At 44.4% G+C, this 26175-nt stretch overlaps 1 protein-coding gene across 2 annotated transcripts in view; it reads left to right on the top strand.

Annotated features, from left to right (window-relative positions):
• LOC131234363 (proteinaceous RNase P 2) overlaps positions 1 to 1328 on the top strand; it is a 38868-nt gene extending 37540 nt beyond the window's left edge. For both annotated transcript variants that reach the window (XM_058231183.1, XM_058231182.1), the window contains one exon: positions 450 to 1328. In XM_058231183.1, coding sequence (XP_058087166.1) covers positions 450 to 752 — 303 coding nt within the window. In that variant the 3' untranslated portion in view covers positions 753 to 1328. The remainder of the gene's footprint in view (positions 1 to 449) is intronic.
• Positions 1329 to 26175: the final 24847 nt, after the last annotated feature.

Genomic DNA, 26175 nt, shown 5'->3' with positions numbered 1-26175 from the left:
CACAAAATAATTTTCCTTAACCCAAGGATAGGATATGTAAAGTGTATCAAGGGCTTGATTTTATACAAGTGGAACTCATGGTTTGATGATCAAGACCATTGATTAGATGATGCTAACCATGGATACAACATGGCTCAAAAATCTCCCATATTGGATGATCCTAGCCATTCAATTTTTGTCCTTTCTATTGGGTGTGGCCAGTGCTGCAAATTTCTTTTTACTGTCTACCCATCGAAGGGTTGTGATTAACAGTCTGGATCACTTAATCATGGAATTTGTAGAAATCCTCAGGTCAAGCAACAACAGCACTATTTTAAAATTTAGAGCTCAATCAACACAGAAAAACTATGCTCAGATGAATCAAATGCTGTGAAAATCTATACTAGTTTTGCTGTCTGAAATCATCGATGGTTCTCACTAAGTATTTTTCATGTTGTTCTTGTTTTTAGGAGTCAGAGAAAGGATCATGGCACATTCCCATAGAAGGAGAATGTGGCAGTGAGGAATTGAGGACTTGGCTTTGTATAACCAGGCGGAAAATAGATGGTCCGGGTGAAATTCCTATCAGCTTGGATGCTCATTTAAATGGCCCAATCGCTCGGTGCAACCAAAAAGCAGCTGATTGTGGTACCATCGTTGCAGAGAATGATATACAGAACTTCTCTACTGCATCTCAACTTCTTGGTGATAAGACTTCAGTTGTGACAGGCAAGAGAAAAGATAGATCTCCTTCTCCTCCTAGACTTCAATAGCAACCGCTGCAAAACCATTGGCGTTTGGGGTGCATGTTCATGATTAGAGTTTATCCAAGGAGGCGATGGTGGATTGGCACTTTTAGTATTGAGTAATTGCATATTTGAAGCATATATGTAGATGAGCAGAATTTTCGAGTTTGTGGGGGCAGATGTTTGCAAGCTCAACATGACTAAATCCAGTCAATCAATGGCCTGTTTGTGTGGCCACTGATATTCGGATTGGATCATTTGGGGTGGCTTAGATGGTCGGAACTGCATGATGTGGCCCTGCTCCAATTCTAATGATGGGACAAGAACGGCTATGAGTGTTTTCATTGCAGCTGCTACTTTTACGTGGAGATTTTGGCATCTGCCGGGACGGCCGAACTCCAAAAGGGCCATGTGTGTGGTAGCTGCTGGGTTTGTAATTTATTTAAACATTGAATTTTTGAGCTGATAATTCTTAGTTGAAGTAGGAGATAGAAAGTCTCATTAAACAACGGTTTGATTGGGCGTTCCATGGGTTGGCCTGGTATCTGGACTGTTTATCGAGTTGATAATTTATCTCCTCAGGTGATGCTTTTGCTTTCCAAACTAGCGCTTGTGGAATGTGGGCCTGATTTCTTTTAATCCATTAGATAAAGAGGGCACCAATTATTTTGCAACTGGGCAGGGAATTAGATGGATGAATGGTCCTGATTATGGGAAAACATACAATATCAAAGTGTAAATGGGCAGTTCCAGAATGCCCGTGTTATGTTGGTCTGCGCTACGGTCGTGCGTTCTTAATTTATTGGTGCCCAAACCAGGCCATCGCCAACGAGGCGCACTTTCACCCTTTGCTGAACATCAGGAGGGAGATACATGCAAAATGGTCAAAAGAAGTTGAATATGGCCTGATGTGGCCCACCTGATGATTGGATCTGGCCATGTGCCGTTCAAACAGTAGGAATTGCTAGATGAACGGTTCTGATTTTGGAAATGTGGGCACCCTTCCCATTCGAAGGGTGAGGCCAAGTACACTGGCATTGTTTCAACTCGATAAAGAATGGCGGGTCCCACCATCTGAAGGTGTATAGCGATTAAAGATACACGTGCAATATTCTTTGATAAAGAAATAGTGGGCTCCACTGCATGATCTGATCAGGAAGCAAACTGAAGGTTGGCATGATAAACCAAAGCAGGGGGACGTCCGTCAATAGAGCTGGGCACGGGACTCTAACTCGTCCAACTCGGTTAGACCCGACTTGACCCGAATGACTGATTCGGTTTGGGCTAAGTAGCCTTAGCTCGATACGAAAGCATACCGAGTTGAGTTCAAGTTACGTAATACCTCAACCCGATCTGAAACTCAACTTGACTTGGGTTGTCGGATAGGGTATATAAAAAAACCTAATCTAATCTTTTTCTCTCTACCCTACCTCTATCCACAACACGCTTGCACCACCCGACCAGGGTAGGGATTCGAGATTGCAGCTTAGCCACGTCAGCTGCTGGGGCCTCCCATCTCCCGGACGTACAGAACCATTTGTCCTTCTATTTCTGGTTGGAGGACATGTTGCTAGTTACAAGGGCCTAGCTCCTATTTGCCCATGCTGAGAAGTAATACCATCCCGGGTGCTTGGGGTTGGCCTTCGCCCGATACAGTATAGAAACTCATCAGCGGTCAACTAGGTGCTCCCAAGCTAGAACCAAAGAATATAGGTCCCTAACAGAGCCCTCCAGGCGTTGGGGATGATCTGGCCTGGGGCCAACTTCAAGCGAGATGTGACCTCCCATACAATGCGATGAATGGGGAGTCAGAGGCCACACTGCAAGGCGACCATATATATGGCCACCTCACCCTCGCGATGAACATCCGGAACTTCACCAAGTTCGGGAGCTCGGAGTACTACGAAATCTGGTATCTAGTACTCCGACCTTATCCGAACTAGGTCGGCTTCTCTCAACCTTGACCCAAAAGGGCCAACATCCACGGGTTGCTCAGCCGAGGACTGAGCTACTGCCCTCTCTACTGGAGCGGACTCCATCGCTCGTTCGCGACCTAACGACACCGGGGATAGTGGTTTAGAAGGAGCCCTCAGCCGGGAGTCTATACTTTCTGGCTCATAATCGCCCTGAAAGGCTCTCAGCTTAGGCCATTCATCCAAGATATCGGACGTTCCGACCAAGAAAAGAATGAGAAAGATGAGGAAGACTAAGGAAAGGGGAGGCAGAGGCCTGAGCACCAAAGAGAAAGGAAAAAGAAGATCGCCGGAGTATGATTTCCGACTTAGGACCCCCCCTTATAAAGTCCTCATTTGTAGGCATTAATTGCTCACATTCAATGCCCCAGCCCAAGAGGGGTTACAACTCACGCCGACCTCCACGTGCAATCGCCTGTCTGCTAACCGACCCGACCTCCAAGGTAAAGCCACGTGCACGCACATCACTGGCCGGGAACTGAAGAGGTGTCGTTCCAACACATGCCTCCTCGAGCACACCATCGTGATCATTACAGATCCCCCTTGATCTTCACACCAGCCGCTCTTCTCTCTCCAGCAATTATGACAAACCGATCCGACCTCTCGACCTCTCGGTTGAAAGATATTGTATAAGTGTCAGTCCACACTGACTTACTTCCCGAGCTTACAAAAGACACTCGGAAGTATGGGGGCTACTGTTATGGGTGAAAATGGACTGACCAAGAGCAACCAGTATAGGAGAGAACACGAAAAATTCGAAAGGAGGTAGCTTGACGCCGACAATCGAGTACGATCCCTACGAGCAACTCGATGACCCGATCACTAGCGGAGGGTCCAACTGTGGTCGACCTCTTGCTATCACGACTAACGAACAACTGTAAGGATCGACTTGACCTACCTCGAAGGAAGGTTCAACCATAATCGACAGTTCGACTCTGGAATATTGGCCTCGACCCTTTAATTTGTAGGATGACCTCGGCCTTCTGACTCAAAGGTCAGCATCAGCTATCTACCATGATCTTCTCGGATCCCGATCACTCAGAGATTTTATCAAAGAGATCTCTCCGAGATCTTTTTCGAGAATCGTGGAAGATAACCGCGATACGCTCGGGGGGAGATTCCCTCTATAATACACACCTACTAAGTAGGGAGATTACCATCTACGCCTCTAGCGCCTAGCAACAGTAAATAAGAACTTTGCTTACGGTAAAAAAGGTACGTGTAATATACACATCATAAACCCTACGCTGGACTAGGTGCAGTTTGCTACACTGTAGCTAGGGTCTCTATTATCTCCTTTTCTACGTAAACGACAGTCTACTGAGGATGTGGGGATATTAGCATCATGTAAGAATCTCAAATTCGAATATTGGGCATCCAGATCTCAAAACCCTAAATCCAGCTAATTAAGGATTTCGGATTTCGATCCCCAGATCAGGATTATTAGGGATTTGGAATCAATTCGATATTTGGATTTTCAATCCCTAAATTAGGGAATTAGGAAATTTGAATCCAATATTCAAAAGAAATATTGGGGTTTTCCAATTCGAAACCCACATCAAATATTAGGGATTTTGAATCTCAGAATCGGAAATAGGGTTTGAATACCCAAAATTCGGTTGGAAGTCATTCCCACCCTCACTTGTGTCATGTATTGAGGCAGCCGTGAATTTCCAAACCATCAGCGGCACCTATTGCTTTCAGCATCATTGTTAGCCATGGAGTTCACCATTAGGGATGGCATTGCCGTCATGATCGGCGTCATGTTTAATGGAGGTGATCGATCCTTCGATTGGCTGCAGATCCATCCGCGACAGAGAATCTCTCTCTCTCTCTCTCTCTCTCTCTCTCTCTCTCCATTTAGCTGCTACTCGGTCAAAAATGGACCATGTTTATAACAGCTATTAGGTCGAGATCGACCTTATTAGTTTTGGGTCTTTGGACCCAATTACATGTATTCAGGTCCAATGCCTCTACCCGCGAACGGGATGTCTTCTGACTCCCTTGTGGGCCTGTTGCTAGTAGTGGGCTCATTGTCCACATCCTGGGCCATTTGATCCATACCTTAGTCCCCAGTGGGTCCGTTGCCCACATATAAGATTTCCATGTGGGCCCCATCTATGGAGTATGATCATGACTGTTGGTTAGGGCCAATTTTTGAGAACATTCTATTAGGGCCATGTGCAGGCCCACAACGGATCGGTGTTTTCGGTTCATAATGAGCACTCTATTTGGCTCATTGACTGGATAGACAATCAAGATCATAACCTTCATTTGATGAATATTGAGAAAATGAGCTAATCCGTCTATCTTATGAACACTCATGGATGGATCTGCACATTAAATTATAAAGTTTAAATTTTAACTATCCATTATGTAAATGTTAAAGACCAGACTTACAACACTCATTGATGATAACCAGATCATACAATGTTTTGATTCGGCCCTATTGTGGGCCTATTACCCATTCTTTAGGAGTTGATATAGACCGTTGGAATGAGGAATGTGAAACATACCCGTCTGTTTCTCTTTGAGGTTCCTCAATTCTCCCAACGACCAATATCAATTACCTTATGGGTCGCATCATTCTAATTAAGATATAATCTATTGAGAGGAATGATTATAATCACAATCCTAAGCCTATATTTATAGTGTTGGATTCGGTTATATTAGCCACCACAGTGACCTCAATCGATGAAAATTTTACAAGTATAGACTTGTGACATTGGGATAAGGAGGATTGCATACAGTTGTGTTCACGTTTTCATATATATGGTAATGAAAACATAGATGATTACTGTTTGGCAGTTATATAAACGGGTGAAGTAAATGGTGCTAATGATGTAAAGCTAAAAGACTCATCTCACCCACAGGTGTTGAGTGTCTCAGTTTTACATAATTAACATCACTTAGCTTCATGTTCAGGAGGATTACTGACATGTTATCATTTCCTCCCACATGATGAATGATGATGATGTAAAAGATTCTCACTAGAATGTGATGGTTGGGCCCATCTTCACCCTGGATAATTTAGTTAATTCCTCCCTTAACAACTGAATTAATTATCTTTGCCTGATATTCGTTTACATTCATGAATTACTTTATGAAAGAATGAACTAATGTGAGTATATATATCTCTTCTATTTCAGTCTCAATTTCAACAAGTACACACCAAGTCCCTGCCCTAAATGGATCTAATTATGTTCAATGGAAGGAATCCATTGAAGTTGTCTTGGGTTGCCTGCAATTAGATCTTGCCCTGATAACACTAGAACCACCAAAATGCCATCTGATGATAGCACTGAATCAAATATTAATCGTTATGAGACATGGTTTATATCAAATGATACGTGCCTAAAAGTCATAAAGCATTCGATTTCTGAGTCTATGAAAGGTGTCATGCATAAAGTAGATAAGGCCAAAGCTTTTCTGACCGAAATGGAAAAACGATTCAAGAAATCTGATAAATCTGAAGTAGGTATTCTTTTGAATAAACTAACTCATTCATCCTACGATAGAAAAGGAAATATCTGTGAATACATTATAGAGCAGATCGAAGTCATGTTTAAGATCTGCTCTCTAGGCCTCGTACTTATTGATGACCAACTGATTCACTTGATCATGAATAACCTACCTCCTGAATACAGTATGTTCCTGGTAAACTATAACATTCTGAAGGACATGTGGACATTGGATGACTGATCACTCAGTGCGACCAAGAAGAAGATAGGATCAGGCTGTTGGGCAAAGTGTAAAATGTTAATATGGTGATCTCAGGACATGGGCATGGACATGAGCATAAAGGTAAAAGGAAAAGGAACAAAGGTTCTAATGATGGATCCTCTGGTCATCCATCAGGAAACCATGAGAATAAATCAGGAAATGGATTGAACCATAAACGGGCTAAAGGTAATAGTTGTTACTTTTGCAAAAAGGCGGGCCATCTAAAGAAAGACTGTGAAAAGTATAAGAAATGGCTCATAAAGAAAGGTAATAACTTTGTTCTTGTCTGTTTTGAATCTGTGAACGCTGGAAAATCTGCGCCCACACTTTTCTTTAGCCTTTTTGTGGGAAGATGTTTTGTTCTTGAAAATGATTTGTTTGTGGGGGGTGACCTGATTGATGTATGTTTGGAGTCTCCACTAGTCACTTAATCCAAAATTCCACAGTCGGCTAGAACCTGCAGAATGTCTAAAGTTAGAGAATCCGAAGACTCTCTTACTTTATGTTGACTCCTGGTCTGCGATCCGGGATTCCGAGTAAGGGACCTCATTTACAAAGAGGGAAGGTGTTAGGCACCCTCTTTGCCCGTACAAATGTATGGTCTCTACTCTGTGTGGTAAACAAATCTCAAGGGATGATATGATCGAGTTTGGACTAAGCAAACTCAGATTTCTGATGTAGTAAGATCCGGAATCCCGGCAAGCCACAGAGCATACATCTAAGGAATGTCTAGAAAGCGGATGTGATGATGCTAATATAGTAAAAAAGAGGGACTAGGCTATCATGAGTTTTTGATGTGACAGGATACGAATGTTCGACAAGTCACAGTGCATACATTCAATGATAATCTAGAAGAGCAAGGGGGTTGAGAAAGGAAGTAATGATGTGATGAATGCTTAATGGAATGATTTGATCTTTGACTTGCTCTTGAGATGGCTAGAACATGGGATGCACCATGTCTATTCCAGGTTAGACTATAGGGTTGAGATGGCTTTGAGGAGGCTAAGAGGTGGCTAAAAAATTAGATCTTGGGAGCTTGGAGATCCTTCTCACCCTCACTCTCTTCCTTTCTCTCTCCCTCTCTTACTTGAGAATTTTGGATGGGATAGTTGTTGTTGAAATGAGGAGAGGTGAAGGCTATTTATAGCCTTTTGTAATGGCATTTTGGTAATTGTTGGGTTTGTGAAGGGTAAAAGCTGACATGACAACATGGAATTAGTTAAGGAGAGAGAAATACCATGTAACATGCTCTTATAAACTCTTGGGGTTAGGTAAAATGATAAATAGGGTGAACTTCAGGTGTAATTCCATATGAAAGTTGACTTTAAGACGAGGGACAACTGTGTGCTCAGAGGAGACACCTGTCGAATCTGGAGTGGCACTTTGATTACCGCGGGCGGTAGTCGGACTACTGCCCGGGCAGGGTTTTATTCGGTCTTTGTTCGGTGGACTTGATTCGATGTTTTAGCTCAGTCCAAAGTCTATTTTCAGAGTTTTGGCTCAAAATGATTGGATGCTTTTTAGGGAATAGGCTTGGGTGGCGGTCAGGGTTTAGATTAGGGTTTAGGCCATGGTTAGGGTTTTAGGTTTAGGATCAGGGTTTGGGTTTAGGGTTAGGATCAGGATTAGGGTTTAGGTTTAGGATTAGGGTTTAGGTTTAAGATCAGGGTTTGAGTTTAGGGTATGATCAGGATTTCCAGATTGTCTTTACCTTTTTAAAATGCTAGCCTGAGTGGGTTGTCTAAAGATGCCCCTATTTGATCGAAGTTGCGAGCAACCGAGTGCCAAAGAGAGTGGACACCCCACCCCTCTGGTCAGAAAAGGTAGTAGTTCGGATCTGTTGCCTATCATTGTATCGTTGTCAGTCGACTATTTGGGAAAGAGACGACTCACACATATCATGAGGGTTGAGGAAAATGTTGTGATTGTCCCTGTGCGTTCTGTGGCATTACGGACCTCAAATTACAACCTTTTCATGTTAGATTGTTGATAACATTGGAGGGTCAGTTTGAAAAGTAGGGCCTCTGCGCGTTGATGCGGCTTTACGAGGATTCCCGTACTGTTTGGATCTGTTGTTTCCTTTGCTATGTAATCACCCTAGGAGTATTCGTTCCGCTTGATCGTCAAAGTGGTTGCTGCCTTGTGCGTCGATGCAGCCTTACGGGGAACTCACTACGCCGACTTGGACTCGATCAAACTTTCTGAATATTCCGGACTAGGTATGTGCGTGTAGTCTTTTGCCGTGTAGTCTGCTAATTATGATACGTTAGTTACAACGAATTCTCTTCACTTTGAGTTTGATTATTCTTACAAGAGATTGATCAAATCATTATCACTTGCATTCGATTCGTATTACTGTCCAGATGTTGAGATTGGGCCAATCGTACTTGTATCATATACGGATTCGACCATCCTCCAAGGAGACCGGAAGGGATCAAATTTTATTTTACTGTTTGCACTGGCTGCAACTAGAGAATATGGTAGATTCCTCAATATACTATGTGCCACGTGCGTTTTTGAAAATTTTGTTTTGTTTGAAAGTTATTCTCTTCGGAACTACATTCCTTAAAGATTTTATTGTAAATATTTTTGAGATTTTTGAAAAGATCCGTTCGATCTTGCGGGAGGGCATCGTCGTTCGATTTTTATTTGTGAAATGTAAGTAGATGTTGAACTGTCATGTTCGTCTCCAATAATGAAGTAAGTGGGGCTTTAACCATGCTTTATCATTTTCTTATCTTTTTCACCTATTCTTTTGTATTTTTCTACAATTTATTAGTTCATTTTATTAAAATTCCCAATTTCTCATGAGATTTTGGATCTTCTCATGAGAAGATTCTTTTTTCTTCTTTTCCGTCCATTGTCCAACGGTCCATGGCATTTTTCGATCGTCCCATCATCTCAAGAGAGACAGGCATGCTGATCCACACACTTTGGGTGGCAGGCGGCAGTCTGACTACCGCGGGCGATAGTCAGACTACCGCCTGACACTGGTTTGCCCACTGGTCTAGCGATGGTCTTGGTCCGAGTGTGGTCCTTCCCTTCCTATTTCTTCTCTTCATGCATTCTATCCAAGGACACCAGTTTTGCTCCCTTGAAGCTCCTGTTGTTGGTTTTTCCTTCTTCGCCGCTTCTTCCAACTCCTCTCCATTTCTCCTTCAGGTGGTTGTTTGTTTAATGGGCTGGTTGCCTTGTTTGCTGGACTTCAGTATCCATGCTTGTAGAGTGTTTAAAATACTTACCTGTCTCCCTGAATCTTTTTCTTGATCATGGGAGACCTGTTGATTTGGATTTTGGAGAACATTTCCTGGAATTCCAGCCGTTGGATCTTGCTGGAAATTTTTATTTAGCCATTCCAGATGTATTTTTTTTTGTAATTTTGATTGAGTGGGGTGTGATAAGAAAGGGGCCCTACTCTTATTTTGTGTGTGGCCATTTTGTTGTTTTTGTGTTGTTTTTTTTTTTTGTTGGAAGAAGATGATTACGATCAAAGATGGTGGGCCAGGATGGATGATTTGAGGCCCACTCAGATCTTTAAATAGCATGGATCTCGATGGTGGGCCATCATTTGTGGAGTGGATGACACTCTTTGGCTTGAATTTTAGCCCTATGTGTGGATTGGATTTTCCCAGTGGGCCTTGGATCATGGATTTAGGCACATGGGCCTTTGGATGGGCTTTGGACTTGGAGATATGAGCTTTGAACAATGGGCCTTGTAGTGGGTTCTGAAATGTGCCTTGAAGTGGGCTTTTGCGCTCGGAGACATGGGCCTTGAAGTGGGCTTTTGGATGTGGGCCTTCAGTAGCCCATTCATAACGCCTATCCTTCTTATAGAATGTCCATTTTATGGAGGTGAGAGGGATACTTACCTGTGAATGTTTGATCATGCAGCATGCCTCGTCGTGGTAGGAACGAGGCTGGTCTTTCTCATTAGTCCGTTGATCCTTGTTACGTGCCTCGAGAAGGTCGGCACCTTTCTGATGTGGCTCGGGAGGGAGGAGCTCCTGTGGTCTTGAGAGGCTATGGGGTCCGCACCCATTGTCCAGACTAGTTTAAGGATCCTCAGCCTCGTTTCTTTCAGGTGTTGGAGCACACTCCTCTATCTAGCTTGTTCAGAGTCCGTATGAGTAAGAAGAATATGGTCTGTTGTCCGTGCTGACTGAGAGGTGGCGCACTGAGACCCACACGTTTCATCTGCCATTTGGGGAGTGAGGGATCACTCCCTATGATATTTACATGCAGCGGGGCCTACGGTATGAAGGAGGATGTAACGTCTCAGAAAAATCCATACAAAGACCTGAGTGCCACCTCAGGCAGAAATCACTCAGGACCAAATCCTTTAGAAATTAGACGAGAATTAACTAAGTGCTAAACTAGATTACCTATGAAATTAGCACTAACTACTTTAAATATGATCCGTAAGACCCAAAACAAGTAGAATCATTAACGCTACTTTACCCTAAAATCTAGAATCAATCTCTAAACTCGGTTGCTCTCGGGAGCACCTTGAAACTCCGTATTAGACCTGGACCGCACGTCGAAAGTCCGATGACTACGAAACTATACCGTTATGACTGCCTCACTAGACTTGACAACCATCTCAGAAATCAAGTCCTAACAGTATCCAGAAACGCACAACTTGAGCCTGGAGTGAAGTGTCTGAGAAATGCGAATATCTTTAGAAAATGAACCCAAACTTAAGTGAATTGAGTCGTTCACTTACAGGCCAAATATAAGGATTCAGACCGTCAGAATTTTACCCAATTACACCCTCGGATCAGAAAAAATTTTCAACACTTGTCAGTGTACTTGTGGCCCTGATCGAGTGGCGATGACCATTGAACTGAAACTGGTCCGCCACGGTCGATCTATATATCCGATCGGACTGAAAACTTAGCCTGACCTAGATCTAATGTCAGAGAACTTTTTCCTGACCGTATGCAGAAAAGGGGCCACAAACAGCCACCTCTTGGCTATAACCCAAGTATACCTTGGCCCTGGGGCCATTTCCATCAGTCCTGGGCTTATAAAAAGGCCTTAAACCCCCTCTCTCTCATTCCATACGAATTTGAAACCCTAGGTGAGAGAAGAGAAAAGAAAGAGAAGGAAAGAGAGAGAAACTGTGAGGGAAAGCTAGGGTTTGCTGTAGAGATTCTTTCCTGCCGCTCTATGTATTATATCACCGCTACCGTATCGCTATACCAGCGATTCTGGTTTTGTTTTTGGGTAAGAAATTCTAACCTAACCTATTTTAGGGTTTCAAATAGAGTAAATGATGAAATAGCTAATCTATTTCATACTGTAGGTTGCAGTTGTGCTGTAGACGACGAGTTAGAGAACGAACTGAGTTCGTTACTGTCTACTGGCGTAAGGTGCGGACTATAAATATTTAGGTTATGGTTTTCAAGTCTTTCAATGTTAGTCAATGATTTATGACTGACTTGAGTGCTATCACATATGCGTAGTTAGGATGTTTCAGCATATTACACATATATGTAGGTTAGGCTATTTTCAATGCATTCTATGTGTTTGTTGAAATGACTGAATGAATGTGGAATTATGATTTGTGCCTACCACGTCTATGGAATGCAAATACATGATTGTTGTGTATGTGACAACTCCTTGTTGGGAGGATTTGTCCAAATATATGTTATAATTAACATATGTTGTGTATGTTGATATGTGTAGTATAAGTCTTTGATAAAATGTATGTATGAGAAGTTGTTAGATGAACTGTACTTAATAGGGTTGTTGAGATAGGATTCCCAACTACCTTAGTTATATACATAAATTCCTTCTAGTGGCTGTAATCTAAATAGTGTGGTTTGTGTAGAATATGTGTATGTAGAATGACATGTTATATGTGTTTCATTATACATTAAAATGCTATCCATGTTGCATTGGTTATTAAATGCTGTATGATTATCATGTGTACATATTTCTCATATCAGAGTGTGTTCGGGATTATGGTATAGTCGAAGCAATTGGTAACAGGTCCTGGTTTGGTGGCTGTGGTTGTCTCGCCACACAGGACGTGTTCAATAAATCCGAGCCGTACTTTGGTTGTCGACAGTGGTTAGGCTACACAGAGTGCTTACGCACTTTATGTCGATCAACTCAATGTGCACTCGTACCATTCGAGCTCATCAAGTAACCCAATTGACCCGATGTATATTCACCATATATGGATGCTACTGCTTGAACCTAAGGTATTAAACTCACTAGTGAAAACCCCATTAACCTTAGTACCTCGATCCGTCAAGACTCATGAGCCGGACATGGTGGTATGGGACACCGTGGTCGAGCTGTTGGCCTACGCCGGGGTGACGAGCCCACCCGTAGTGACCAGTGAGCAACCTAAGCTCGTGAGCCAAATACGGTGGTATGAGACATTGTATTTGAGCTGTCGGCCTACGATTAGGTGACGAGCCATTCGTAGTGACCTCGAGCATACTCTGAGACTGCGCTGAGGTGATGAGCCTTTCCGTAGCAACTAGAGTATATGCTAGGCTGCATTGAGGTGACGAGCCCTTGTAGCGACCTGGAACCGCAACATCGTATGAGACTAACTAGGACTGACGACCCTAGAATGGATCATTGTTTGGAAAATGATATAAGGGAGGTACCTTAGCTTCCCAATCCTACTGAATGAAAAGGTCTAATAAAAACTCGGTAATCACACTCATGCACCGCATTGCATATGCCTTTGGCGTTGGTGTTGAGCACAGAGGAAGGGGTGCATGCCACGACCGTAAGAGGAAGTTCGCAGAGGGTGTGCAGACGAGGTTATGCATCATTAATACATATCATTCTCACACTAATCAGAGTATTTATGGATGCTTGATGGTATTGCTTTATCATTACTGCTTGATTGAATTGATAAATGTTAACCTTTGCCTTATAGCTCCACTGAGTTGATCACTCACTCCCACGTTCTAGGACGGTGTTTTAAACACTAACCAGACTCTGTCTTAGCTGTAGGTGATGGCGATGCTTGCGAGGCAGGGCCGAACTATTATGATGATGAGGAGGAGTTCTCCTATATGCAACTCTCTGGTGGGTCTACGTAGACCTGGAGTTACGCTGGTGGGGCTATAGGGTTTTTAGATAGAGAACATTACATTTTCTTATTTTGTATATTTTGGAATCAGTCTTGTAATTGTTTAACCTGGTGAAGTTCATACTTTGAAGGCTCACAATCACTTATATGGCCTATATACACATCACAGTCTTCCACTTACACAATATAGCTGCCTCTGGAGTATGATGTTCTGTTCTGGTATAATCCCACTCATGTTTAATGCACTAATATGGACAACATTCAATCATCATTAATTATGTTGCATAAGTGATGTGTTGGAACTCGGGAGTTGGGTTTCTGCTCGACCCCCCGATTTTCAGGGCGTTACAGAGGATCCATCCCGTTTGAGGAGGATCTTCCCATCCCTTCTGCTGACGATTGGATGAGCTTGTTAGGGATGATGCCAGATTCTTTAGACTTTTTGAGACCGCAGTTTAAATTGCTTTGATTGTCCGTGAATTTCTCCCGACGCATTCCTAAGACTGAAGCCGAGGCCATTATGAAGGCCCGTGCCTTGCTTCTGTACACCATGGGGGCCATGATTTTCTGTCATGAGAATGAGCTGGTGAGCACCTGTCTATTGTAGCTCATAGCAGACATCACTTTCCCACGTGGTATAACTGGAATGTGGCACTTCTGGCCCATTTGTAGGATGGGTTGGACAAGGCCAACCGCAACAGCAATAGATCTTTGACCAACTTTTACCCAGTCATTGAGGTGGGTGTCGGATCCTCTTCTTGTACCGTACCCTTGGATGATCGATGTAACTTCTAATTGTGGTTCTTGCGCAGGTCTGCTTTTTTTTTTTAATATCATTTTTCTCTTCTGGAGCCCACTCTAATTGATTGCACGCCTCCTTTCCTGCGCATGATACTATGGTATAGGGATAACTGCAGCCGCACTCGCCTGTTTTCTGATTTTTTCTGGAGGTCGAACGTGGATGCCCTTGTCCCTAATGACATGAGTGACTGCCCTTTGGTATCTTTTTTGTTTGCCTTTTGTCTCTGATTCTCTTGTTCTTGTTCATTCCACACTAGGCCCTACTTTCGGTCGGCCGCCGCTCTTACTCTTGCTGCTCAGGAGGCTTTTTAGGCCTAATGTCGGCGCCACATTCTAGAGAATCCTAGGGTGATGAAATGGTACCTGGGTGAGAGACTTTTATGGCAGTTGACTGGGAGTCCTATGGTTCCGTACAGCCCACCATCTGGTTCGACAGACTGGAGGACAACGCCTAAATGGGAGTTGATTGCTGCTTTGGAGGGCTACGAGGCCAATGCTTTCGTCAATCCATCGAGGGAGTACAACTCTTGGTGTGAGTAGTATGGTATTGGCCCTATGCTTCAGAAGGCTTATGCCACAGGCGGTGGTGCACACTTTGCCGGGGGAGACCTTTTGGGGCCCGAAGTTCGTCTGAAAGATACGGATGATTATGTACTTGATGAGTAGTGCTTGTTTTATCTTTGCTGCTTATGTATCATCTGTGTACATTCTTCTGTATATATTGAAGCTTGTTCGCCTGTTGTTGCCTTTCTCATTGCTTTCGGAGCCCTTCTATTGATCTCGATGTTCTGTTTGTTGAAGATTTGGGTCCCACATTTTCCATGGGTGGACCCCACCTTGATTTTCATGAAATTCGGGCCTGGGCGGTAGTTAGACTACTGCGGGCTGTAGTCGGACTACCGCCCATTGACCTCTGCGCTTGGTTTTGGCTAGGTTCTGCTGTCAGGCTGCAAGAGCAGAGATAGCATGCGGGCGATACTCGAATTATCGTGGGCGGTAATCTGATTACTGCCCCTGCTCATCTTTTGTTCCAGCAAGGTCTGCTCTTCTCTGTTCATGCACAGCTACTCCCTCTGTTATTCTTTTTCTCCTCTGATCACTCGGATCATCCCTTTTGTCCCCTTCTTTGCTTTTTATCCCTTTGTTCCCCTTATCTTCTTCTCCGTTGTACGTTACCTCATAGTTGACCTTGGAGATCATGTTGATGGATCCCATAATGATGAGATGGGGGGTCCTCTTGAAGTGAATGGTATGTCTCCTTTATTAGCTCATGATGACATGGTGGGTGAGAATCCATTTATAGATCTTGATGGGAGTTTGATGGGTGTTAATGGAGGGTTGGTAGGGCCACTTGAAGAAGTGAATGCCATTTATAGCATGGCTCCTACTACCATTAATGGTGGGATGGATTTTGGTGGTGTGGTAGAAGGGAATTTAGGAGATGGGTGGTTGCTTGATGGTTTGGATGGGCCTACATTTGGTGGTCCTTTAGGTAGTGAGGATGGAGGATTTGATGGGTTGGCTTTTGGGGGTTTGGATGTGGACATACCATTGGTCGGTATGGATGGGACCACGGTGATGGTGGATGGTCTGGATTTCCCCATGGTTGATGACATGGGTTTTGATGGTGGAGATAGTAGTCTGATCGGGTTGGATAGTGTGGATGGGATGGATGGGACGGATGGAGCCATGATGGATGGTGTGTCCCATCCCGATGGTTTGAGCATGATTTTTGGCATGGATTACGATGCTATGATGAGAAGTGCAGCTGACGTCGTGGATCGAGGTGATGGCCTTGTTGGTTATTGGAGTGGCTTGGGTATTGCGACACCTGGGGCAGGTACCTTCCGGACAGCTCTTGATGTGATAGTAGTTGGTGATTCTGGTTCGCCTGTCACCGCCTTTTAGGACATGCTTCACGAGGCCATGGGAGAGTCGGGCTTCTTTCAACACCATGAGATTGACTTTTTGGATGAGGGGATGCCCATTTTTGATGATTTGCCGGCTGATCTGAGCTTCCAGATTGTCGAGGGTGTGCCAGTTCGTACCTGTCATCTGCAGTCACGTGGTACTTGCTCGGAGAGATTGCATGCCTGAATAAAGAGTCTGACAGCTTTTGAGATTTTTGATTTGGATTCTTTGGGCTTCAGGAATGTCCTCCATTTCCACTGGGTTCGCCTAGATTGGCAGTTGTTGAGCGCTGCGTCCTATGACTGAGTTCTAATGCTAAACTTGTTCTCCTTCAATGACCTGGAGCTGGGTTCGTCTTTGGAAGAGTTTGCTCGCTTGTCTAGGCTTGCTCTCTCTCAAGAGCCATATATCCCTTCGCCTTCGCCGGTTCACCCTTTGGATTTGGAGCTGTGGTTCAGATTCTCGGCTACTCTTCCGATAGTTGATGACAGAGCTAATGAGTTCTCCCTCGAGTTTTTATATGATCGATGTTTGACTGCTTGAGGGAGTGAGGGATCTGACCGCCAGCTCTAGTGCTTGAATGCACTGATATGCTGCATTTTGGCTGAGCTACTCTTTTCCAGGTGGGGGTGGTCATCTCTGATGGTTCTGTTTGATGCTTTCCGTCATGTCCTCGCTTGTCGGAGCATCGTCTCTGCGGTTATGGCGGAACTCTTTCTGGGCTTGTTCGAGTGTTCGCTTGGGCAGACTCGCATCCTCAGGGGGTGCTGCTCCTTCCTCTAGGTATCTTCATCACTCTTTTTCTTTTTTGCTCTTCTTCTGCACACCTCTCATGTATAGTCTTGTATCTTTAGGTATGGTTGTGGGAGCATCTGTACATGACCCCTCTCCTTTCATGGCCAGATTCCCATCACGTTAACGTGCTGTCCTTGCTGCTGGATGGACTCCCTCTAGGCGCTGAGGCTATGGAGTCCTTTATCGTTGCATGTTCTCTCAGGTCCGCAGATGGAGATGAGTTGGGAAGCTCTGTGGCTCTGTCGTACGCCGTTGATATGCAGTGCGGCTCGTACTCCTCTTCTGCTACTGGGCTTTTGAGGGTACTACTCTTACCATCCAGTGCGGTTCCTTCGGCAGTTTGGCTTTTGGCAGGACATCCCTGATTTCTCCTTTTCGGGATTTAGGCATGCTCCCCTTCCTCTATGCATGCCGACTCTTTGTCAGCGAGTTCAGTGTTCATGACAGGGGTGCTTGGATGTGACGGATTTGGAGTTTGAATCCTGGGCTCCTTTGGCGACGGTGCCATATCAGCGATGGGTGGCGGAGCAGTCGCTTTATCGTCAGGTTCCCGACTGACACCTGGCTGACGATGAGGATGATCGGGACATTGTCGGGGATTCTGCTTCATCTTCTTTAGGGGTCGACGACTCCTTTGGAGTATTTAAGGAGAGGCCCTTCATTGATCCTTCATTCCTGTCAGCCACGCATGACCACCTCATATCCGAGCTTTCGGTGCTCCGCCATACCTGTGAGGACATGGCCCGTCATTTGGTGGTGGGGTGGCAGTATGATGAGAGTATGATTGCGTCCCGCCGTTTGGAGAGAGATGAAGTCTTCTACTTATGCATGGAGGTGGACAGACTTAGGCAGCGTTTGTCGATGTATAAGGGAGGGAATGAAGGCTTACATGGCAGTTTCTGACTCTGTTAGTTGCCACCTTATACGTGCATATCTCTTTTTGTTCTTTTTGGTTTTTATAGAAAAACAATGTACTTATAAATGCTATTGAAAGGAATGAAAATTTTTGTTTGTGCCATAGCTTTGTCAGTATTTGTTTGTGTTTGGATTTGTGCTTTTGATGATTGGGATCAGAATATTGGGCTCGACCCACGTTGAGTTCAGTAGTCTGACTTGTATACTAGGGATCTTGGTTCCCTGAGAGTAGCGCATATCAGGATTGTGCCTTTTGGACTTGGGCAGAGTCTGACAGAACATTGATCCGGAGTTGTATCTTTCCTTGCATCTCTTCGCTTCGCTTGTTTCCTTGGCTTCCTTTGTACCTGCACTTTTTTTTCTAACCATTTTTGCTTGTAGCGCCTTTTCAGGTTTTCACTATGACTGACTTTTCAGTCATTTTTGCCCGTATCGTCCTTTCGAATTTTCACTACGTCCTGGATTTTTGTTCTTACTTGCCCCTTGTCAGCTTATGCTTTTTTTTTAATACTATTGACACCTTTTCAGGTTTTCACCAAGTCCACTACATGCCCACTGTTTTTACTCGAGCTTCCCTTTCGGGTTTTCAACTCGCCCTACTTGCTTGGGCATGTTATTATTATTATTATTATTAAGTAACCGAGGCGGGAGGATAGATTTCATTCATTGCCGGTCAACTGGCTACCTTCCTGCCTTTGTCTCTGATTATAATCGTAAGCTGTTTATTTGGGTTGGACAATTTTGTTTAGAGGAAGTAGGATGGTTTTGTAGGCTTTTTTTTTTTTAAAAAAATTTTATGAGCTGTATATCTGTAAGACCCGTATCTTAGTCTGTACCATTCCGTAGGTTCCCGCGATCTTCCCTGTCGAATTTCGGCAACCTTCGACCTGTATCCAACGTTTGCGCATGATCTTAAGCCGAGTCCTGCAAACCAAAGTCGACTCAACCCGAGACTTATACCTTAGCGACTGTACCATCGCTATGGTTTTGATGCCACATCTTGTGTGCCGAGGCGATACCTAGGCCAGGAGATGTGGGCCTGAGTTCAGTTCGAGGAAAACACCGCGCGTTACAAAACCTGAGAGAATCTCTACAATATGTCACCTCAATCCATCAATCAATCCCATCAAGGGTCAAGTACATGTCAAGTACACCATCACCTCTCGTCCATCCCCAAGCAACCCAAAAGTCAAAAAGTTCTTATACCATCTACCCCAAAAGTCAAAAGTTTCTTACACCGATCACTCACCACATCCATCACTTCATCACCCATCTCTCTCTCTCTCTCTCTCTCTCTCTCTCTCTTTACAACCCTCTTTCTCTCATTTCTCAAACTCACCTTTCCCAAGTAAGAAAATTTACATGTCCAAAGCTCTCTCAAACCTTCATGAGAGAGTTTTGTATGTGGACCACTTCCTACCCTCTCATCTCCCATCTCAACCATCAAAACTCCATCATCTTCCGTTGGAATCGAAGCTAAGGAGCAAAGGAAGCCTAGAGAGCAAGAAGAAGGAGACGATGGGAGATCTTGGATCTTCATTTCTTTAATTTTGTAATGTAAAGGCCCACATATGTTGGGACTCACCTTGATGTATGCTTTGTAACAAGAGGGGCACATAGTGGCGGGGCCCCTCCATTATCTCCGATCTCTCCTCTCTATTCTCTCTTTATGATCATGGCCCACCTATGATATGTGTATTTTATCCATACCATCTACCGGTGGACCCCATCCATGTGGGACACATCATGATGTTTGTATATCATCCCAACCGTCCATCTAGGATGTGGTCCACCCCACACGTGTGGGTGGGGCCCTCCTCGATGTATTATCACCCCATCCATTCACTTAATGGCCCACCTGAGCAGGGCGCACCTCATATATGTATGTGCCCCAAACAGTCCAGCATCCACGGACGCTGGACGTAAGTTGAAAACAAAAATATTAGCTTGATTTCAACAAGCTTGGGGTGGACCGCTCATGCAGGCCCCACCTTGATGTATGGGTCTAATCCATGCTGTCCATTCCATTCCTCAGCTCATTTTAGGCGTTGAGCCGAAAAATGAAGTCAATCCAATTTTCTGGTGGGTCATAGCATAGCAAACAATATTTTCTACTGTTGAAATCCACCTGATGTTTCTATACACCAAAATACCTTGAATATTGGGCTTGATGGGTCTGTCTTGAGCCATGGGATCCAACGGTTGGGTCGGATTTCTCTGATGCAGGCCCCACCTGTGAAAAACCACAGGAAACCAATTTTTTTTAAAAGAAAAAAAATATGCAGCAGGTCGCTGCGGCTGCCAGAGGGCATGCAGGCAGTGCCTGCTGTGCTGACGGACGGATGGGCAGGGACCCATGGTCCCAGCCGTGGGCCCCACAATGATGTGTGTTGGAGATCAGCACCGTGCGTTTGGTGGGCCCCTTTTTGGGTAGTGGGCCCTCCGAAAATCAGCTGTATGTGGTGCTCAGGTGGCCCACATCATAAGAAACAGTATGGATTGAATGTCTGCCATTGAAACCCTTTTTGGGCGTCCAGAAGTTTTGGACCATTATGAAAATTGTTTTTCCTATGCATCCAGGTCTGCGTGACCTTGTCAACAAATTGGGTGGGCCCCACGTGGGACCCAATGATGTATGTGTTTCTATCCACATCGTCCACCATCCCTGGACGGTGGGACCCACCCCACGGGTGGGGCTACCATTGTGTATGTGTATGTCCAGGCCATCCAGGGCCTGGACGTGGTATATTATAAATATCATAGAATACTATATATATATATATATATATATATATATATATATATATATATATATATACATGAGGGTGGGCCCTACTCGGGACCCACCTCTGCCTTTCTAGTGCAACAGCTGCATGTACAACAGCTATGTGGCTGCTCCTCTTGGCAGCAGCAAGCCCACATGCCCCACATGATGTATGTGTCTTATTTACACCATCCGTTGTTTCGATGGTAGGCCCCACATGATGCATGTGTTGCATCCAAGTCATCCAACCGTTTTGAAAGCTCATTTTATGGCATGAGCTAAAGAATGAGGCAGATCCAGTATTAAGTGGACCACACCATAGAAAATAGTGGAGAGATGAATGACTACCATTGAAGTCCTTTGGACCCCAACAGTTTTGGGTTAAATTAATATTTATTTTCCTCCCAACCAGGTCTTTGTGACCTTACTAACAAACTAGATGAAAAAAAAATGAACTTGACGGTGGGCCCTGGAATTTTTATAACGGTGAAAATCATTATCTCCACTACCATCTATGATATGATCCAGTTGATCTTTTGATATAATTCGTTTCTTTTATATATATTTTGATTTCTAAAATAGATGAGTTGGGTTCGGCCCATTGATTGGCCCATTGATTCGGCCCATTAGTTCGGCCCATTGATTCGGCCCATTTGATTAGGGATTCTACCATGATGTATGTAATGATGTTTATGGGACCGTGCCTTGGGAGCAATGATGGTTTGATGCCCACATTGTAAGAATAATGTTGGTTAAATGTCCGCATTATAATTCTCCCTGGGGCCCATTGTTAGGCCCATACTTGTAGGCCGTCTCGGCCCATCTTTGTTATGAATAGAATCCATCACCATATAACATGTTTAGTATAGTTCCATGATTCATGATCATATGCATCATATGTATGCTTGATATGAGAAGTGACTGATCATAGCATATGTCTTCGGGCAGATTGTTATAGGCTCCCGGATAGGCGGTGTTGCTCTACATGAGCGCACGATATGCAGAGGATTACTGTATGATTGGATAGTGTGATTCATGCATTTCGCATTATGTGATATGATTACTGTACGCCCTAGCGACATCAGGGCCGTAGCCTCCACAGGCATATCGTGGTTGGCAGGATTGGATACCAGAAATCTTATTCTATATGGGGTGCTATAGATATCCCTGGGTGAAAGTCCCTAAACCCTTATGGTACTAGGAGGTTGCTCCAACGTCTAGACCGAATGGGTGCATGAGCGCCAAGTGCCGATTACCAGAAGGCCGCGCTTTTCACTGTATTGTGGTCGGTTGGAAGGGAGTGCGGCCTTACCTACCCAAGAGGAGGGGGCAAAGCTAGGCTGAGTTTGACCAGTTCAAGGAATGGGTCCGCTATCGACGAGCCAAACCCGATATTAACAGACAGATAGTGAGGTCTCTTACACTCACCTTATTGCGCGCGATGGGGCGACAATCTGGTTTAGAGTGCACTAGACCTCGGTTATATTCCAGAGTTGAGCTGTATTGATATGTGGACTTAGATGAGAATTTTTATGCTTGAGTTGCATCTTACATCACATGGCCTTGGTACGACCGACATCATTCATGCCTCGTATCGCATAGCCTTGGTACGGCTAATGGCATTCATGGATTCATCAGCATGTTCCTCATTACTCTGATATTACATAATTGTATTACTACCTTGCGCACACACACTTTCACCACCCTCCAAGATTTTTATAAGCTTATTCACGACCGTTGTGTGCTGGTGCCGTTGGACCGCAGCAGCGCAGAGGCAGGAGCATATAACAGATCATCTAGGAGCTTTTTGTCCACTATCATTGTATTTCCCTTTATGCTCATTATACTTATAAAGTTTTTGATCATAGTGGAAATGTGATGGAGTTTTTGGTTGTTGTTTGTAGGTTATGCCTTTGGTTATGCTCATTACGAATCAAACTGACATTGAAAATCCTCCTCGTAGCATCCTAGGATCGGAACCTGGTGAATGGGCGCTGGGAGCCGAGAATGGGGTACTATGGAGGCCGTCGGTGCTAGATTCGGCGATTAAGAATTTTGTGAGCCTGGTTTCCAAGTTTGGGGTGTGAAAATGTCTCCCTTTTTGTTTGTCTTTTTCTCTTCTTCTTTTTTTATCTTGTACAGAGAAGGGATGGTAGGTATATACTTTTTTTGTTGTCTGTTGAGCTTAGCTTTATGATTGTAATTATTGACAAAGTTAGGCTTGGTTACCTGTGATAGATTTTCATGTTGTCGGTGTTGATGGGATCTGAAAGATCTTCTCCTCTCAGGTTGGTGAGCTAAAGGGCGCCTCTTGTAAGAACCTCTCGGATGATCAGCGATCCGTCCCACGAAGGTTTGAACTTTCCTCTGGGATCTGGCAAGTGCAGCGGTAAGATACGCTTCATGACTATGTCACCGACTTTGAAGTTCTTCTTCCGAACCCTCTTGTTGTAGGCCCATGCGATCCTCCTTTGATAGCATTGCGAGTGGCTAAGCGCGCGCATGCACTTTTCGTCTGCCAGGTGCGGTTGATCGTATCTTGTTGTTGCCACTTTCTTGCTTCGACTTCACTCACTAGCAATATTCGGAGAGATGGGATTTCAATTTCGACTGGTAATACTTCCATTCCGTACGCGAGTTCATAAGGAGTTACGCTTGTAGCAGACCGTACAGACATCTGATAAGCCTAGAGTGCGTATGGGAGCATTTCCGACCAGTCGCGATATGTCTTGACCATTTTCTCAAGTATTCGAATGATAGTCTTGTTTGCAGCTTCGACCCCGCCATTCATTTGAGGGCGTTAAGGGCTTGATTGATGGCGCTGGATCTTGAACTTGTTAGGGAAATCACCCATCCTTTTATTGATGAACGGAGTCCCGTTGTCTATAATAATGTCATGAGGAATCCTGTATCGGCTAATGATATTGTTCTTCATGAACTTTACCACATGAGATGCTGTGATGGTTGTCACGTCCCAAACCCGGAAATCGGATTCACAGGAATCCCGATTGCCAAATCCGGTGCTGACAGCCTCCGTAGTACCCCATTCTCGGCTCCTAGCGTCCATACGCCGGATTCCGATCCTGGGGTCCTACAAGGAGGGTTTTTTTTAATACATTTAACTCGTAATAAGCATAACCACAAGATTACCCAATTCACAAAGGCAACATCATCATCACATATCCACCAATATAATCATTTAAGTACAATGCTGAAAGGAAATACATAAATAAAAACCAAGCTCCAGAAGACCGTCGCACGCTCCAAGCTCAACACTGCTGCAACCTAACATCACCTGCATGCATCTATCGTGCATAAGCTTATAGAAAGCTTAGAGGGTGGGGTAAGTGTGTGTACAAGGTAAGTGCCAAGTATTCAACATAATGACATCATCATATAAGACCAGAAATACCGATAATCCATAAATCATACAATATCGGAATAAGCAGAAATATTGATAAGATCATGAATTATCACAGTAAGCAGGAACATTGAAAAGATCATATGATAACAGAGTAAGCGAAAATACGGACAAGTCCATGAGTCAATCAATGTCAGAATACGCAATATAGAACTACTATGCAAATGAGGAATCATAGATAGCCAAATATCAGATGTAGAGGATGCATTATAATATACATTCTTGATGAGTAACACAAATAGCGTCAGCCGTACCTAAACCATATAAATGCAGAGACACAATAGCCCAAAATGCTGTATGCCGCGAATGTTATGCAATATGCGGTGCGAGTGGAATGACCATACTGGAGTATGAAGTCAGGATGATAGTACGTAGTATCGCAGGTTATGGGGTCCATCACAAGGGAATTCTATCCAAACCAGTCCCATACCCAAATTTGGATAGTCAGACTCAATGTGGTAAACTCCTGATCTCAGGTTAGTCGCGCGCCCCAACCGAAATCTTGGCCATTACGAAAGCACACGTAACAAATAGTTACGCACCACCAACCTGAGTGGATAGTGAATGAATGAATGCGTGAATGAGTATGCAACTCCTACTCACTAAATCCACATATCAGTACAGTTCATCTCTAGGATCATCACCGGGGTTTAGTACACTCCAAATGGCACTGCCGCTCTCCCAGCCGCACAGTCTAAGTGAGCGTAGGAAACCTCACTATCCGCCTTGCCAATAGTCCGCCAATACCTATCCGGCACGTCGATAGTGGACCCATTCACAAGCTGGTCAAACTCAGCCTAGTATTGCCCTTACCCTCGGGCGAGTAAGGCCACACCCCCTCCCAACCGACCACGACATAGTGGGAGACGCGGCCTCCTAGTATTCGGCACTCGGGCGCACATGTATCCACTCGGTCTCGACATTGGGACGTCTCCTAGCCATGGAGGTTTAGGGATTTTCACCCAGGGACATATATGACGCCCGTATGCTAGAACCAAACATTTTCAGTGTCCTATTTGGCCATCCACGATATGCCTGTGGAGGCTACGACCCCGATGTCGCTAGGGCATACAGTAATCATAATGCGAGATGCATGAGTCATACAATCCAGTCATGCATCAGTCTTGCACATACCGTGTGCTCTTGTGAGATAACTTCCACCTATCAGGGAGTCTCATAACAACATGCTCAATGACATATGCAATGATTAACCACCTCTCATAACAAATATGCAGATGATGCGTATGGGCATATATCATGATGCTATGCTGTCACATACTCATAACCGGTATCCACAACCGGCATCGACAATCGACCTCGACAATGTGGACATTTAACCAACATTGCCCCCAAGGAATGGCCCACATAGAGCCAAACAAATAATGGGTCCACGGTCTCACACAAAGGCCCGATATACAACACAGTAGGCCTTACTCAAGGGACACATATACACAACAGGCGGGCCCTGCTCATGGGCCTCACATACATCACATCAAGCTCCATACAAGGGCCTCGAATGTATCACAATGGACCACGCCCACGGAGTTCGAATACATTACAATGGGCCTTGCCCATATGCCACGAATACATCACAATGGGCCTTGCCCATGAGCCTCAAATACATCACAATAGGCCTCAACTACGAGTCGCATATGCATCATGTAGGCATCAACAATAGGCCTTGGCAATTGAAATCGGCCTTAACAATCAGGTTTGACACTCGAAATTGGCCTTGATACTCAGCCTCGGCAATCAGAATCGGCCTATACAATTGGCCTCGACAAATCAGAATCAATCGATAATCGGAATCGGGAAATCGGTCACGTCAATCGGCAATCGGTCACAACAATTAGGGTCGATCGATAGTCAGAATTGGCAACTCGGTCATGTCAATCGGCAATCAGTCACGACAATCGAAATCGATCAATAATCAGAATCGACAAAATCGATCACGATAATTGGGATCGATCGATAATCAGAATCAACAAATCAGTCACGACAATCGGAATCGATCGATAATTAGAGTCAGCATATCGGTCATGACAATCGGATCGATCAATAATCAGAATCGGCAAATCGATCACGAT

The sequence above is a fragment of the Magnolia sinica genome, chromosome 19 (assembly GCF_029962835.1).
Source record: "Magnolia sinica isolate HGM2019 chromosome 19, MsV1, whole genome shotgun sequence".
Classification (NCBI taxonomy): domain Eukaryota; kingdom Viridiplantae; phylum Streptophyta; class Magnoliopsida; order Magnoliales; family Magnoliaceae; genus Magnolia; species Magnolia sinica.
The sequence above is the reverse complement of the archived record's forward strand: the minus strand, read 5'-3'. Positions and strand labels throughout refer to the sequence as shown.